General features: G+C 40.9%; 1 protein-coding gene across 5 annotated transcripts in view; it reads left to right on the top strand.

Moving 5' to 3' along the window:
• The window catches only part of RGS7 (regulator of G protein signaling 7), a 146336-nt gene that overhangs the window by 102858 nt on the left and 25768 nt on the right, over positions 1 to 17710 (top strand). For all 5 annotated transcript variants that reach the window (XM_083732547.1, XM_083732550.1, XM_083732549.1 and 2 more), the window contains exons 5-10: positions 1533 to 1639; positions 3268 to 3319; positions 10023 to 10087; positions 12431 to 12507; positions 12610 to 12691; positions 16267 to 16341. In XM_083732547.1, coding sequence (XP_083588673.1) covers positions 1533 to 1639; positions 3268 to 3319; positions 10023 to 10087; positions 12431 to 12507; positions 12610 to 12691; positions 16267 to 16341 — 458 coding nt within the window. The remainder of the gene's footprint in view (positions 1 to 1532; positions 1640 to 3267; positions 3320 to 10022; positions 10088 to 12430; positions 12508 to 12609; positions 12692 to 16266; positions 16342 to 17710) is intronic.

Genomic DNA, 17710 nt, shown 5'->3' with positions numbered 1-17710 from the left:
CTCGTACAACAACCTCCTTATAAATTTCAATCTTCCTTAAATGCTAAGCAAGCAAATTTATGCAGAAAAAGTAGAGTTTGAGAAGCCAAGGGGAAAATGTTTCATTGTCCTATGATAAAAAAAAAACCTGAATTATGTCTCAGTAATGGGAACCACTACCATCCTTGTGCAGTAAATCCTTTACTACCATCCTTGTGCAGTAAAGGTAAATAAATGCCCAATAATCTCACTTGCTTGGGTTGTTGGAAGTACACATTAATGAAACATCTGCTCCAGTTTGTCCCTGGCAAATTGAAAGCTTCTATTCATGAAATGCAGATCAAAGGAAATTTCTGACATGTAGCTTTCAGCAGCTATAGTAACTATGAAGCAAATGCTATATTTGTATTTTGGAAGTGGAAGCTATATTTATATTTCTAAAAATCATTATTTAGAATATGTTCCATTATGCTCAGAATATCATTCTGGAATGGCAATTGTAGATTGCTATTCAAGTATTTATTATCTGAATTTCAATATGAAAAGAGTCTGTCCTATCTCCAGTTCCAGGTGTTCCTTATGTAATTTGTTAGTAGGAAATTATATTTAAAAATGACCTTCCAGCCTCATATTAGTTCCCCTTCCTGAATGAGTGGTGTGTATGCTATTCTGCAGAAACAAGTGGGATGCCTGTGGTATATTGGTATAGTAACTGGTTGCTTGCACTGCTTTGTAGTTTATGTACATTGTTTAGAGTGCATGCATAGAAAAGCAAGTAATAAATACTTTAAATAAATGACTGATCAATGGTAGGGTGTCCATAACAAGATTCACAAGGGGGCGGAATGAGCCGCAGAGAGTTTAGGTCATAGTCAACTAAGTTTTACTCAGAGTACTGTAATATGAAGTTACACAGATGCAAATCCTGCTGAGATTTCAAGATCACTGGGCCATATGTTGGATTGCTTTGCTTGTGTATGGATGAACATCTTAGTTTGAATATCTGTCTATCTATTATCTATATTTTGGTAGCAGCTGTAAGCAGCCATTGCATTAGCAGCTTAAGGATATTCAGGTCTTTGATACAGGAAAATCAGCGTCTGGAACATTTCCCATCAACTTTTCTTATTCTTAACTCCTAAGAAAGTTGTAGCCTTACTCGTTGCTTTTTTTCTGGGGGGACACAGGGCTACACATACCCCTAAACATTTTGTCAATCTAAGTTTGGCCTCATTGAGGGGCAGTATTTCAATATGAGAAGGAAAATGAGAGTACCCCTAAACATTTCTTTAAGAAAAAAGCACTGGCCTTACCCATTTGTTTTCTGATAATTGGATGTATGCTGCCTTAATGAGGTCCCATGTTAAGAAAGAAGAGTGCATAATTTCATCTTTTCTTCCTCTTTCTGATTTATATATACTTTCCCAGTATAAATTGTCACCAGCTGGTGAAAATTCTCTCAGAAGAATAAATGTCCAAACACTTCAACATGAAGTTGTTTTTTTTATTTAAAAAAACCCCGTGTTAATTGCTTTTGTTTCCCTCTGGCACAGTGGAAGCTCTTCATCTGGGAACATTAATGGCAGCCCATGGTTATTTCTTTCCTATCTCAGACCATGTTTTAACGCTGAAAGATGATGGCACCTTTTACCGGTTCCAAGTAAGTCTTCCTGCTTTATTTCATTGACTTGACATGTAATAGCAAGGGATTTCTTCATTGTCAATACAGCAGACTTCTGTTCATGATGTGGTCCAGTATCAGCAGCAGCTACTCCCCCCTCCCCCAGCCACATACATAAAACACATGCGTTTGTGCAGGGAGTGGGGGAGAGGTGCCCTGATACAGCTAGTGGCTATAGAAGTGTTGTTGTTGTTTAGTCGTTTAGTCGTGTCCGACTCTTCGTGACCCCATGGACCAGAGCACGCCAGGCACTTCTGTCTTCCAGTGCCTCCCGCAGTTTGGTCAAACTCATGCTGGTAGCTTCGAGAACACTGTCCAACCATCTTGTCCTCTGTCATCCCCTTCTTCTTGTGCCCTCAATCTTTCCCAACATCAGGGAGTCTTCTCTTCTCATGAGGTGGCCAAAGTATTGGAGCCTGAGCTTCAGGATCTGTCCTTCCAGTGAGCATTAAGGGCTGATTTCCTTAAGAATGGATAGGTTTGATCTTCTTGCAGTCCATGGGACTCTCAAGAGTCTCCTCCAGCACCATAATTCAAAAGCATCAATTCTTCGGCGATCAGCCTGGCTATAGAAGTAGCCATCTGCAAACACAACCCAAAGGAATAGCGCACAGACAGATCCACATTCAGTTTCTGGCTGTGTTATGTGCAGAGCTTTGTTAGAAAAGCAATAACTGGAGTAGTTTAAGAAGGTAGCCAAAGGAAGAGGAGGGATAATTTATGGATACTTAGGAGAAGGGCAATAGCTCAGTGATAAAGTATTTGTTCTGCGTGTAGTCAGTCCTTGGTTCAGCGCTCCACATCTCCAGATAGGGATTAGAATCTGATTAGGAATGGATTTAGGCAATAGGAGAAGATATATTATTTAGCAATTATCCTTCCTTGCTCATATGAGTGAGATCAGCAGAGTACCATCATTTGCAGCTTTAAATTTGAAAGCTAAGGCAAGACTGAATCACCTTCTAGAAACAATGATCCAGGATGCTTGTAAGGCAGACTGGATTTTCCTAGTATGACTCCTTCCACCCCCTCACTAAAAATATTAACCACACATGCATTGCTTTGTGAAGAAGTAAAAGTATTATCTACTTACATAATCAAGATCTCAAGCTGCAGTTAAATAGCAAAATGAAGGCAGGTTTATAAGTACAAGAGATTCTGAGTGGCCCAAGAGGTATAGGCCGGTTCCTAGCTAGTCACTGGAAAGATGCTCTGAAGCAATCCATTGTATACAGATCCATTGCATACAGGAAAACTGCAGCAGCCTATAGAGAAGATGGTCTGTGCTACTTCCAGAAAGTCAAGTTATACTGTAAATTGGCACCATACTTACATTGGTTTCTCCTGCAAAGAAGTGGTGAGTGTTTTCAGAAAAATATAGATAATTGCCCAACCTTATAAGAAACACTTGATTCTATGCACAAAGGTATAACAACATTATTTGGAGTACCAATTTTTATTTGCTGTATGCCATTTTAAATATGTTCAATTGATACTGTTAGCCACTCCCCAGACAGTTAATTTTAGAAGTCAAAGGAAATGTATGTATGTTTATATTTTGTCAGACATAAATTCCTACATTCTTCCATTTTTGTTTTATTTTACAGACACCCTATTTTTGGCCATCCAATTGTTGGGAGCCGGAAAACACAGATTATGGTCAGTGTGGATCTCTCTTCTCTTTCACTCCGGAGTCTTGCATTGTATGGATGAAAGTCTCATAATCGCCTTTTGCACTTAATCCGTCTTTTTCACTAAACCACTCCTGGCTTTACTTTTCAAACCCAGGTCAAGAACTGCTAATGCTGAGCTCAAGATTGGCTTTGGTTTACAAAGTTTACTAAGGCAGAGGTCAAATCTGCACACAACATGGGAATACAAAAATAGCATTATTTTTGCCACTTTGTAAATGTGCTGACTCAGAAATTAATTCAAAGGCAGGGTTGGCACCAGATGTAAGCATTGTTGGGCACCACCCAAGCCCCACTCCCCAGAAAGGTTCCTACGGCTAATCCCTAGATCAGCCTGGTGCTTTTGCTCCTCCTCTGTCTTGCTGTTACTGCCTGGTAACAGCTGTCCTGAGCACACAAGCAGCAACAAGAGAGAGGAGAAGATGAAGCTGCATTTTCCATTTGCCTTCTGCTCTCCCTTTGGATGGTTGTACAGTTTTGTCCCAGACTGAGATTGACAGCAGTGGCAACAGGAAGGAGGAGGTGGACCCACTCAAAGCATCTTGGCCAAGGGTCCTCTGAAGCCCAAAGCTGACACTGTACACCGGTAGGTGAAAAATGGCTTTGTCATGTATAATGAGATAAGAATCCAAGGTCTTTGTTCAGACCAGGTGTCTCCATGGTTTTAAGTTTGGTGATAAGTTGCAATTCAGCAGCTTCTCTTTCCAGTCTATAGAACTTATCACCAAACTTAAAACCATGGAGAGACCTGGTCTGAACAAAGACCTTGGATTCTTATCTCATTATACACAACAAAGCCATTTTTCAACTTCTCACCCCTTGCTTTTTCCTCTAAGACCTATTGCAGTCGTTAAGAGTCGTCAACAGGCTCATCACAGCTATCTGCCCATCACCCATTCCCACCACCCTTCTGAGTAATACCCCTCCCCACCTTCTCACTATATAGAAGGGTCTGGAAACTTCTGTTTCAGTGTATCTGAAGAAGTGTGCATGCACACGAAAGCTCATACCAAGAACTAACTTAGTTGGTCTTTAAGGTGCTACTGGAAGGAATTTTTTTTGTTTTGACTATGGCAGGCCAACACGGCTACCTATCTGTAACTTAAAAATGATATGTTCACCAGGTTGTCAACATTATTTTTGGACGTTATAAGTTTGTGCTTGCCTATGACCTGGGAGCTTAAATTTAAGGGGCTATTGAAATCATTCCGTGCCTATCTCAGGTTCGCACAGCTCAGTTGTGAAATGCAAAGTCCTGGGACTGAAGCTCAGCTAAGCAAATAGTTTTTCATTCCAAAGCAGGAATAGAAAACCTATGTCCCTCAATAAGTTGTTGAACTCAAAGTCTCATGAGCTGTGTCAGCATAGTCAACAGTGAGGAATGGTGGAAGGTGTAGCTTAGCAATATCTAGAGGCCCACATGTTGTCTATCCCTGCTGTAAAGTTGTATTAGTACTTTTGTGCCAGATCATCTTTTTAGAAGGCAGATTATCTCATAGCTTCAGCATCAGATGCAGTCCAACCAGTGGCGTAGCGTGGGTTGTCAGCACCCGGGGCAAGGCAAGTAATTTGCGCCCCCTAACCCGTGGATTTGCACCCCCTAACCCCAACCCCCAGATGTTGCGCCCGGTGCGGCCGACCCCCCCTGCACCCCCCACGCTACGCCACTGAGTCCAACTGAGGCCCCATCTGCACTATTTAAAGCAGTATCATACCAATCATGGCTTTTCTGAAATAATCCTGGGACCTGTAGTTTGTTAAGAGTGCTGAGTCTTGTTAGGAGACCTCTGTTTACCTCACAGAGCTGCAATTCCCAGAGTGGTTTAACAATCAATCCCTCTTCTCAGGGACTTAAGAGAATGGCAGCTCTGTGAGGTGAAGAGGGGGTCTCCTAACAACATTCACGAGAGTGTTCAATGCACCAATGTGCATACTCAAAACATACCACCTGGTCACTGAAGAAAGTTAGCTTTTCAGACTACGCAGTTTACACTTGTTCTATATCTGCCCCTGTTTGCCATCATGAGGGTACCAGTTTATTATAGGTCTTGTTCCTGTGCTTTTAACAATAGCAATTGACTCCCCCCTCCATCACTTTATCTCTATGTCAGGAAAAACTTCACCTGCTAAATTCCCAGAGGAGTAGTTGGTCTCTTTCAACAGAGAGTCTCAAGACCTTAAAGGCCAATTCATCTATGAGCTTTCATGAACTACCACAGTCCCTTTATTTGATAACTGAAATTCACAAAGACTTAGGTCATAATAAATCTTCTAAATTCTTGCATAATTTTAAGTTTGAATGTATTAGAGAATGATGCAGTCTGGTTATCCCTGGTATGTGGGAATGAATAGGTCATGTATTTAGAGAGGAATTCATAACACTAGGATAGAATTTCCTTGCCTTTCCAGAATTCACACCCCCCCCCCCCAGCACATGTTTCAGAATAATCCTCTGGAATATTTCAGAATAATTTCAGAATAATCCTACTTAAAATGTAAGGAACAATTCTCACCAAGTATTCAAACTATTGTAGTAACACTTTTGCTATCGTGGTTTATATACTTGGTGAGAAGTGCTATTTAAAACATTCCCCCAAAGAAGTTTTCCCCAGGATGCATCAGGCTTGTATTAAGCCCCTCCCCCTGCCTCTAGGCATCTAGAGTTTGGTTTTGGTTTTCTTCTGGCTAGTGATTTTCTGGTCAGTAGCCATTTTAGAACATTGAGAATGTGAAACAGTGGTATTGAATATTGATGCTGTGTGCACATTTGCATGAAGACTTGGTTTTCAAAGTGAGAGGTGTAGTGTCTGCCTGCTGGCTTGGGCATAAACGCAGATAGCTGTAACCAAGAGGAGATATCTTCTGACCATACAATGTACCGTACATTTGAAGCTTCCTTGGTGTTTTGTTTTAATAACGTGAAATATAAATATATTAAATAAAATAAATGACATTTTAAACACTTGTCAGATAGACAAAAAAGTTAGTAAATTATTTTCCCATTTACATAATAATAATAATAATAATAATGTCTGAAATATTTTTAGGCTGCTTTTCTTGGCAAAAGCAAAACAAAATACTAACAGCGTAAAGTTTAAAAAGTACAAACTTTAAAACTTAACAGCTACTTAAAACTTCAAAAGTTGGTGCTGTTTAAGTGCAGTTTAGCTCTGTTGCAACAACTGACTCAGCTTCTTTGCTCTCTCTCTCTATATATATGGAAATCTGTGGGTTTCCTACTAAATAAAAGTATGCAAAGTATAATTAGTCCACTTGCTTGTTTCTAGTTTGAAACCTCATAATTATCTGGTCTCTCCTGACCAAAAAGAAAAACAAAAACATGGGATTTCCAGTGAGGTACAATTAAGCTGCTGACAGAGGAGGCGTGGGGAACCTTAAACATTTCCAAATAAAAACCTGAAAGGGGACTGTTATATTGGAGCAAATTTGTAATCTGCTGTTAGGAAAGGAAGGACCAAGAATCTCCCTTGCATATGGTCATGTGGAGGGATTCCCCTTAACAGAGAAATTTATAATCCACTGCAACATAACCCTGTGTGATCATTTCAGTGGGGTGCCCCAATGTAGCATGTACATTACCCATACAGGAGGAATCTAGAGTACACAGAACAGCTGCTGTGTGAGAGAGCACCTTCAAAGCAATCTACCATGCATGGAGGGAAATAGGGGGATCCTGCTTGTCCGCTGGATGCCGTTAAATGAGCTAACCCAGTCTACTTGTGCAAAAAGGGGGCAGATCCGGATCAGCCAAATGTGCCTCCACTTTTGCCCTCACTCCTGCATCCATCCATTCCTCAGTATAGAAAGGAATGTGTACCTGCGCACCGCACCTTGGGGCCATGCATTACTTATTTAAATTCCCAATAAATTATTATCGCAAAGAAAATGATGACAGTGGTATTGGCTTTCTCTTTCCCCTGAACACACACACACACACACACACACACACACACATTGTGGGTGCAGTCCTTTGATGCAGCCCATATGTGCTGGCTGCTTTTCAAAATTAAAACATCATCTGGCACTTAAGGAGAATCCATTTATTTTTATTCCAGTGAGCACGGAACCCCCTTGAGTGTTTTGAATGAGGTTTTGAGAATAAGGGACATACCATTCTGCTTCCACCAAAATCAAAGGAAGCGGATTCTGCTTGCGATCTGGATAACATTTTGATTTTGAAAACCTATAAACATAATGGGGCTGTGTCAGAGGACTGCAGCGGCATGAGAATATAAAAAGAACCCTAGGGGTAGGCAAAGACTCATCCAGTCCAGTAGCCTGTTCTCACAAATGCCTACAGGAAACCCACAAATAGGGCATAAATATGAATGCCTAATAATAATAATAATAATAATAATAATAATAATAATAATATTTGTATGCCGCCCGTCTGACTGGGTTGTCCCGTCTGACTGGTCTGCTCTGGGCTGCTTTCCCCGCTTGTTATTCCCAACAACTAGTATTCTGAGGAATATGGCCTTCGTCACTGCAGGTAGTGTGTGCTGAAAGGAAATGAGAAGGCAAATATCACCACTCTGATATTATTATTTTCCCTGGTACTTAAATCAGTGCTTTTGCTGGTGGTACATGCCGGTACACAGTACCAGCACCTCCCCCCCCCCCAAATCAGGAGGCTCGTGCCTCCTTCCCAAAGCACAGGAAGTTGAACGCAGAGCAACGGAAAGCAAATTTGTGTGCAGAAAAGAGGCAAGGAGTGTGATTTGGGGTGAACCCTTCCCCCCTTTTCCTGTCCCAGATTCTGTTCATCTTGCAAAGGCATGAGATGCTCCTAACAGACTCAAGGAGTCTTGGTGCCCATTTGGGGGAGATCAGCAGGAGGACCACAAGGCTGGGATCAGCCTGCACAGAACGTCCTCAAAAGGATACTGTTATGTGCTGAGTTGAATAGGATCCAAAATGCAGCAGTCTGATTGGTCCTAGAACAATAGGATTCAGAATGCAGCAGCCTGATTGGTCCTAGAACAATAGGCTCCAGAATGCAGCAGTCTGATTGGTCCTAGAACAATAGGATTCAGAATGCAGCAGCCTGATTGGTCCTAGAACAATAGGATTCAGAATGCAGCAGTCTGATTGGTCCTAGAACAATAGGATTCAGAATGCAGCAGCCTGATTGGTCCTAGAACAATAGGATTCAGAATGCAGCAGTCTGATTGGTCCTAGAACAATAGGATTCAGAATTCAGCAGTCTGATTGGTCCTAGAACAATAGGATTCAGAATGCAGCAGCCTGATTGGTCCTAGAACAATAGGCTCCAGAATGCAGCAGTCTGATTGGTCCACAGGAGCCACCCAATCCAGCTCCATGTGGAAGTGAATCCCCGGCCTGATTGGCCTACAGGAGAATTCCGGAATTAGCCAATCACGTGGGGTCCATTGTGTAAATAATATATATAATGCAGACATTCTGGGGGAACTTCCATTTCTCCTCACCACTATGAGCTGAATAAAGAGCATGAAATCCACTCTTGACTCCGAGTATATTTCAGATACCTTGTTGCTTCTACCCACAAGTGCCTTTTGGCAGGTGCCCGTCCAGCCTCTGTGCCAAATGGCGCCTTCCTTGGCTGGACTGCTCCAACAGCCAAGAAGGAGTCTTTTGCTCCTCTTGTGAAATCTCTCCACAGTTAAAACCCCACTCAAGGCGGCATACAGCAGGAAAAGATTTGTGCCATGTTCATTGTAAGAGAAGAGGCCCTACATATGCAGCTGCTTAGAGGTTAGGCATCCACGATCTCGCTCCCTGCTTCACATGCCCATTTAACTACTGAAAGGGGCTGTGGTCTGGATAGCACATGGACCAATATATTTTGAATGCTTTGACCCTGTCTGAAGGTCACTTGGCACTTTTACGTTCACTGGTGTATATCCCAAACGGAGAACTGTGAAACAGATGGACTCTTATTCATTTAGAGGCCCTTAACCGTTTGGAGGAATTTGTGACACGAAAAGGATGTGCTCTGAAGGGATGCAGGAACTTGCATTTATTATGCTATCACAAGGAATTCATTATTTCTTGCACTTTCAATGAAGGTGGCTAAGGTGTGGTAAATGTGTTAGCTTTTCTATCTCCCTTTCAAGATATGGTGCTCCAAGATAATTAATAACTCCACAGTGCCAATCCAGGCCACAGTCCATAGTTTTCATTGTTCAGGAGAGGGGCATTTTCTCTTGATTAAATGGCAGAAAGGAAAGTCAATAAAAATAATTAAAATTCTAAAAACTTCTGAATCATTTACTCTCATCATAATCATGCACAGCCGTAGAAATCACTGAATCATTACTTTTGACATCCACTATATCTTAGGTGGAATCTACACACACATAAAAACTGTTCTGAAAATACTCTTTAAAAAGCGTTTTTAAAAATCCATTGGATTTTCCATAAGGCTCACCATCGCCATCTAGTGTCACATTGTATACTGCACTTCAAACACACTTAAAACATTTTATTTACAGCTGTATAGTGAAAAATAGCCCTGTTTGGATAAACCCTAACCTTTGAAATGAAACATAGGATGGAGACACAATGCTCAGGAACCTCTGGTTGAATGGAAAGCATATTAAGCCTTTAGATCTTGATGTCTGGGGTTTTAGATAGCAAGAAATGATTGATTATTTTTTGTGTTCCAGCGGTTTACCTCTGCAAGCGAACAATGCAAAACAAAGCACGGCTTGAGCTAGCAGACTATGAAGCAGTAAGTACCTGGGGCCTTTCCTGGAACTGTCAAATAAATGAGACTCTGAAACTTGGTAGTGTGTGCAGGGAACAAGACAACACAGCACTGTTATTGTTATTGATTTTTTTACCCGCTCCTAAAAAATACAGATTCAGGAACTGTAACCCACATACAGGTACTTCAGTGGTACTTTAGTGTTTTGAAAATCCTGCAGAGAACTGCAAAATCTGCAGCATTACATTAGAGATAGGAGTGTGACAAAAACAGAGATGATTTAATTTGAGCTTCCACAGATTTGTTTTAGTCTAGGTCTCTTAGAGGCTGCAAGTTCAGCAATATACAAGGCTTTCAGTTGTACATGCAGTAGATCCCCAGGCTGGTCTGTGTTGATCCTGAATCAAAAAGCTGCATCACAAGACAGAATTAGGTTCACTTAAAGTATTGTTTAAAGTGGAGGGTGAATTGGTTTGTAGGTACACAGGTTGGAAATCCGATGTAAACATTGGCTTAATGGCAACCTGTATATGAGCTGGGGGTGAAAAATGCACCTTTACTTCAAACAATACACAATTGTGTGTTTTTTCTATGTAAATATTCACTGCTCATATTTTTATAAAATTATATTCATCATATAATTTTTTTAAAAAAGAATCCTCACTACAGACAGTATTTTTTTTTACTATTCTGCAAAGCGAAATACTAAAAGGACCCTTTCTTAGTACAGTGGAACCTCGGTTTTCGAATGTAATCTCTTTCGGAAGACCGTTCGACTTCCAAAACGTTTGAAAACTGATAATCAAAGAGCTGTCGGCAATTTCAATGGGGGAAAAAGAGAAATGCACCTCGGAAGCCGTTCGAGTTCCAAAAAATGTTTAAAAATTGAAGCATTCACTTCTGGGTTTTCGGTGTTCGGCTTCTGAAACGTTCAACAGCTGAGACATTTGAAAACCAAGGTTCCACCATATTCTCCTGTGAGAGCAACAACACTTTAGGCTACATTTTTAACACCATTTCATAGACCGATTCCTTTTCATTAGCCCCAAAATGAAAGCTCAAGGAGGCTTGCAGCACAATCCTATGCATGTTTTACTCAGAAGTAAACCCCACCATAGGGACACAGGTGGCGCTGTGGGTTAAAGCCTCAGCGCCTAGGACTTGCCGATCGAAAGGTCGGCGGTTCGAATCCCTGCGGCAGGGTGCGCTCCTGCTGCTCGGTCCCAGCGCCTGCCAACCTAGCAGTTCGAAAGCACCTCCGGGTGCAAGTAGATAAATAGGGACCGCTTTCTAGCGGGAAGGTAAACGGCGTTTCTGTGTGCGGCTCTGGCTCGCCAGAGCAGCGATGTCACGCTGGCCACGTGACCCGGAAGTGTCTCCGGACAGCGCTGGCCCCTGGCCTCTTAAGTGAGATGGGCGCACAACCCCAGAGTATGTCAAGACTGGCCCGTACGGGCAGGGGTACCTTTACCTTTACCTTAAACCCCACCATATTAAGTAGCGCTTACTTCCCAGTAATTGTGTGTAGGATTGCTGCTAATATGACAGGCCCAATTCTACTTTCAGCTCCAGGAGAAGAGCCTGCTTGTAGCTACAGTGCTGCATCCTGAACATCTCAGGCTCACCTTCTGCCCTACACTTTTAATTTTACAAGTTCCCCCAGCAGTTATGCCTGGATCTAAACATGTAAGGCTCATTTATCTACAATTTACTTCTGGAACAGGACAGAAGTGCTGAGTCTTTCTTGGAAATAGATCAGCATATGAATTTCAACATTTATTTATGTTACAACTTTTAGATGTAGGACTGACCAATGGGGAAAAGCCACCTAGAAACTTGTCTTGTGACCCAGCTATCCATTGTCAGCATGGAGGCTGCAGTGTACATTGAGAGCTTTCTCATCCAGTTCTGTGGAAGTGTAACCTCTGGGCTGCAAAGCAGTGCCAGGGGAATGGAGAACATAAGAGTCTCTGGGTTAAACAAAGGCCCTTGATATTGCATCTTACCCCATTAACAGGAAATCCTGTAAAATCAGAGAGGAATTAGGATGTTTTGGATGTGTACTTAAACAAGGACGAAACCTGCTCAGATAAATTTATGTTAGGAACATTTCATGCTCCCCAAAGATCTCTCCCCAGGATCTTTCTTCTACAATCATTACAAGAGGCATCTAAAAAGAATTGCACACACCCATCACCGCCAGTATATCCAGTAGCTTGCGCACAACACGGCAGGAACTCACAGAGTGGATGAGTGACAATGTCTCAGCTAGAGCCGGCTGCCCTGTGGAACAGTCCGTCTGAAAATCCTATAGAAAGTCTTTAAAAGGCTACCCGAGGAACTTGCTAATATGTGGTATGTTTTCAGGAGAGCTTGGCCAGGTTACAGCGAGCATTTGCACGGAAATGGGAGTTTATTTTTATGCAAGCAGAAGCACAAGCAAAGTGAGTTCCACTGACGTTTTGTTGCTGGATTTGTCACCCACCATCTTAAGAGGTATTTCAATTTACATTCTTTGTGTTGCATATCTACCTCACCATCAACAGAGTGGACAAGAAAAGGGACAAGATAGAGAGGAAAATCCTCGATAGCCAAGAGAGAGCATTTTGGGATGTACACCGGCCAGTGGTATGTAAACAAATGGATCCTTGTAAGGTGGAGCATCAGCATCTGTCTAGGATTTGGAGGAATATTATTTCTTCCTTGTTTATTTGTTTTTTACTGACTTTGCTAGTTCAGACATTATACTTTTTGCTCAGAGAGCTGCTTGATCTACTCTCACATACTAATTCTTATGCACAAACATGGCATGTTATTGGTAAGCTGTGAGGTCTCACTTTCTAGCTGGTAAGAACTTCTGAGATCATTGGGGTGTAAAAATATGTCCATGAGATTATAGATGGTTCGTTAGGTCATGAATTACGATGTCCTGTTTTACTCTTTAAATTTCTTCACAATTGGGGTCAGCAAAAAAAATTGTAGCATCTGAAGCAGCCATGAATCTATCAGTTTCCAGTATAAAAATTACATTTTCACTTTTGTGGATATGTGATGTCACATTTAGGTGAGGAAAACAATATTTGTGGAAATTGCCTAGGCTGTTTTTCACACCCCTGTTCCTATCTTAAATTTAGACTATTTTCACACTGCCCTCTACCAAGGAACAATGGCCATTTACAGAGGGACTTTATATCTTCATGGATATAAAGTTAAATGACTATGCTTGTAAACATGTAACTTTTGGTAATTTTTTGTTTTATAAAAATCTCCATGTCATTGAATATTTTGGTGAGAAGAATTTGTTTGGGGTGTATTAAGAGAAGTACAGGAAGCAGGAAGCTGCCACAGATGGTGAGTGGAGTTTATGAGAGCATCAGAACAGAGCAGTGTTTTCTGAGCTTGGCAAAGAGCCCAAAGGGTGGGAAATTAGACCAAAGAAATACTCTGCAGAAGTGACACTGGTAGAAATTTGTTATCTCTAACCTGCCTCACAGGATAAATAAAACAATTGTGATTCATTAAGAGTGCTTGAAGGTGCTATCTTAGTGAACAATAATGAGCCCCATGCTTTTAGGCGCATGCAGGGAAATCAAATCTGTATGGCATGGAGGAAAGGTATAATGGCCTTGATCTTTAATGATGCCGGACATGGCAAGAACTGGAATCATTTCATGAGAATTTGCGTCAGGTATAAGATGCGCATCAACAATATGGTGTGGAGATTCATGATTTAAGGGTCAGACAGTTTGTCTGTGCCCATTTTGGCAAGTTCAAAACCTTGTGTATGTGGAAGCTGTGCTCCTGAGATGCCCCCTTTGCTCACAGACAGCAACCAGGCCCCAGCCAGGGTCTGCTTTTTGTTTTACACAGGTCATGCAGTAAAGAAAATCCATGAAAGGGTAGATCAGAAGGGTTTAAAAGCTGTTATTGCTTGTTCAGTTAAACCACACTTCTGTATAATGTCCCTACAAACAAGCACATGATCTTCAGGAATCATCTCAGCTAGCATGCACAGCGCACGTTTTAGCACATTATCTCCCAAAATGTCTCAAATCCATTTTAAGAACAGCAGTACAAATTTAGCTTGTTTCTAGAACATATATAAAGGGTACATTCATGCTAGTGAATGGAAATTTGATATAAAAATAAAAAAGAGGCTCCAGAAGAAAAGGAGGTTTGCCTTGTTTGAGGTATGCCTTTGACTGGGTGAACATGAAATAGAAGTCAATATAGGTTTAGAGATTTTACAGGCCATTTTATGACATTTTTCAATTCTAACAGGTTTTTAATTTTATTAGCAATAATGAAACATCAAGTCAACTTAGTTTATCCACAGCGTCTGTTTCCCACAATTTGTATTCATCTTGCAAGACTGGCAAGCCCAATTAGAATGAGTGAGTTGGCAGCAGTCCAGGAAGATGTGCTAATCCCAATAAAGTTTGTCCCCATAAAAGTAAATTACAATGCAGTTAAAAAGCTAAAACCATGCATTAACCATTATTTTCCAAAACACTACGCTCTTTTAACATGGCTGCTTTCTGTGATGGCAAACAGAGTGAATCACAGAATGTCAGGTATCTTGATTTCTGCATAACCTGGGTAAATGTCAGTTATATGTCAGTTATATGTTGTTGGTTTCAACAACAAATGAAAGGTGGGCTATAAGTCAAACAAACAAACAAACAAACAAACAAACAAACAAACAAACACTGCTTCAAGAAACAAGATTATTGGGTTGTTCTTGTTCTTATTAGGTATTTTATTATTGTGATTTTATCTTGTGAACTGCCCTGAGACCTGTGGGTATAGGGCGGTATAATAACAAACGAACAAACAAACAAACACAATTTATTGAAGGAGATTGACAAAGTCAAATAGACATGGGTCAACCATTAATTGACCATTTTGTTCTGATGATGGAAGAATTATTGGATTATGTTATATTGGGAGTTCAAATGCTTTTGAGAAAGAAGGGATGACTTCAAAGCAGAACAGGCTGCTTTCATGTCATGTCATGTCAGCTTTCTCACATTGATCAAGTTCGCTCTATTTAACTTCCCATGCAAGTTTTACCAAAAAAAAGGCCAGTGTTACCAAGAAGTGTGGGGGTGGGCGGGGGAGGACTGTCTTCTGAAGTTCTTGGAAGACAGAGAGTGTCCAAAGTTCCTTTGAGGACACTTCCCAATCTAGCTAAGCAGTCCCTTCATCAGGATGGTGCAAAAGCATGAGTGCCTATGTTCTCCCACCACATTTAACCATAAAGTCTGACAGAGCTAAAAAGTGTGGATGATCTGTATGGTCCCGCCTCCCCAGTCTTGAGAGAATATTGTTTGAATCATCTGTAGATATGGCTGCATTGCATGTTACATCTGAGGTGAGAGGATCCCAATCTTTGATAGCTTAGCGGTAAAGCACATCCTTTACGTACAAAGGGTTCCAGATTAAATCATTGTATCTCTGGATTAGCCTTTAGCCAACCTGAAGTCTTTGGACTACTGTTCCCATCTGCACCAGCCAACCCAGCCATACTGGCTTGGTTTGAAGGGAGTTGTATGCCTAAACAGCTGGAGGTCACCAGGTTGGTGAAGGCTGCCATAGATTGAAGAACCTTGGGTAGTCAGGCAGGGAAAGATCAGGGAAGGTAGTGATATATACCAAGGCCCATTATTAACAAAACTAGCATGGTGTGCTTAAAGAAGAAATGCAGAAGGAAGACCGTCTGGTTTTAATTGCCCCTTAACACTTAACTATTATAGTAATGAGGCACTAGCTTAAAATAAGAAAGTGGCCAGGGTATTTAATCGTCCCACAATGTATCTCAATGTGTATGAGAGATTTTCCCCGTGAAAGATCAGCAATTGCAACTAGAAGATTTATCATCATCATCATCATCATTATTATTATTATTATTATTATTGGTTAGATATTGAGCCAAGAATGATTGGCTGGTGTGTGTGTGTTGTCACAATTTGATTATAGTGTTTAATAAATCTTAACTTATTGTCCTACAATGTAAGTGATTTTTTCAAAAAATTGATATACCAGATTTCTAGAATCTAGTCCGCCCAAGCGACAGCAGTGGTTAAATTGGACTGGGGCAGTGAGCTGATGAATGAAGCCAACCTTCCTTAACTCAAAACCAAATTAATTAGCTATATATGAAGCCATCACATTTACATATTGATTTTGTGGTTTTTTTTTAGCCTGGATGTGTAAATACTACTGAAGTGGATATTAAAAAGTCTTCTAGAATGAAAAATCCTCACAAAACAAGAAAGGTTTGTCCTAGTCTCTGGTTACCATTTACCATTTTTTCCTTTCCTTATAATGAAAAAACTCATTTTAATATTTCTGGGCATATATAGTGCCAAGAAGCTATTTCTAAAATGAAAGTAACTCTAAAGTCTTAGGATTCCTATGGCATGATTCTTTCCCCTGGATTTCTGTTATGGCATGAAAAGTATGGTTTTGCCCATCCCCATGAGATGTAATAAATATCTGCTAGGTGTAGATAATAGTTTAGCCAACTGAACCCCATTAACTGTAATATAGAGCGAATACGGTAATTGCCGTAGATGTTCAAAGTGGTAAACATATACTGTCCTACTCTCATCAAGAGCAGCTGTAGTGGTGTGGTTTTGTTATTTGACCTGTGACAACTCTCTTTTCTGCTGACCAAGGATAAAGGTAAAGGTACCCCTGACCATTAGGTCGAGTTGTGACCGACTCTGGGGTTGTGCGCTCATCTCACTCTATAGGCCGAGGGAACCGGCGTTTGTCCGCAGACAGCTTCCGGGTCATGTGGCCAGCATGACTAAGCCGCTTCTGGCGAACCAGAACAGCACACAGAAACGCCGTTTACCTTCCCGCTGGAGCGGTACCTATTTATCTACTTGCACTTTGACGTGCTTTCAAACTGCTAGGTTGGCAGGAGCAGGGACTGAGCAATGGAGCTCACCCCGTCGCAGGGATTCGAACCGCTGACCTCTGTGGTTTAACCCACAGCGCCACCCGCGTCCCCCTTCTGACCAAGGATAGGGTAATATTTATTCTGCAGTGGTGGACTCCACTGGTGAAAACCTTATATCCTCGTATAAGAAAGTGTGGGAGATTGCCTTATTAGAGTAGCCAGAGGAAAAAGCAAAACAAACAATTTTTGCTATTCAGTATAGGTTATTAAATATGTTACTGATGATTCACACAATTTAAATCTGCAACCAACATTTAAAAGAATTTGATTCATTCATTCATTATGTCACACCTTCCTCTCTCCTCTCCCTCCTCAAAATTCTACATTTTCTACAGTATAAATATGCTCTCCATTGGTATCCATTAGTTTATCTATTTTTAACAATCTTATTTATTTTCTTTGTCAGTGTGTGTGTGTGTGTAAAATATACTATATTTTGTACATGCAAAATTAATTTTAAAAGTTATTTACAAAACAAAAGAAAGGAGAAATCCTGGTTCTGTTCCTGACATCTCCAGGAAGCACTGGGAAAGACTTTCTGAAACTCTGGAGAGTCACAGTATAGACAGTTATGAGCTGGAGAGACCAATGGTCTAACTTGTTATAAGGCAGCTTCCTATTGTATGTGATAAAGTCCCCCTTAGCACTTAGCAGAATAATACAGAAGATCAAGCTAT

The sequence above is a fragment of the Podarcis gaigeae genome (genome assembly GCF_964106915.1).
Source record: "Podarcis gaigeae genome assembly, chromosome: 3".
In the NCBI taxonomy this organism is placed as follows: domain Eukaryota; kingdom Metazoa; phylum Chordata; class Lepidosauria; order Squamata; family Lacertidae; genus Podarcis; species Podarcis gaigeae.
This window is presented reverse-complemented; position numbering and strand designations above follow the sequence as displayed.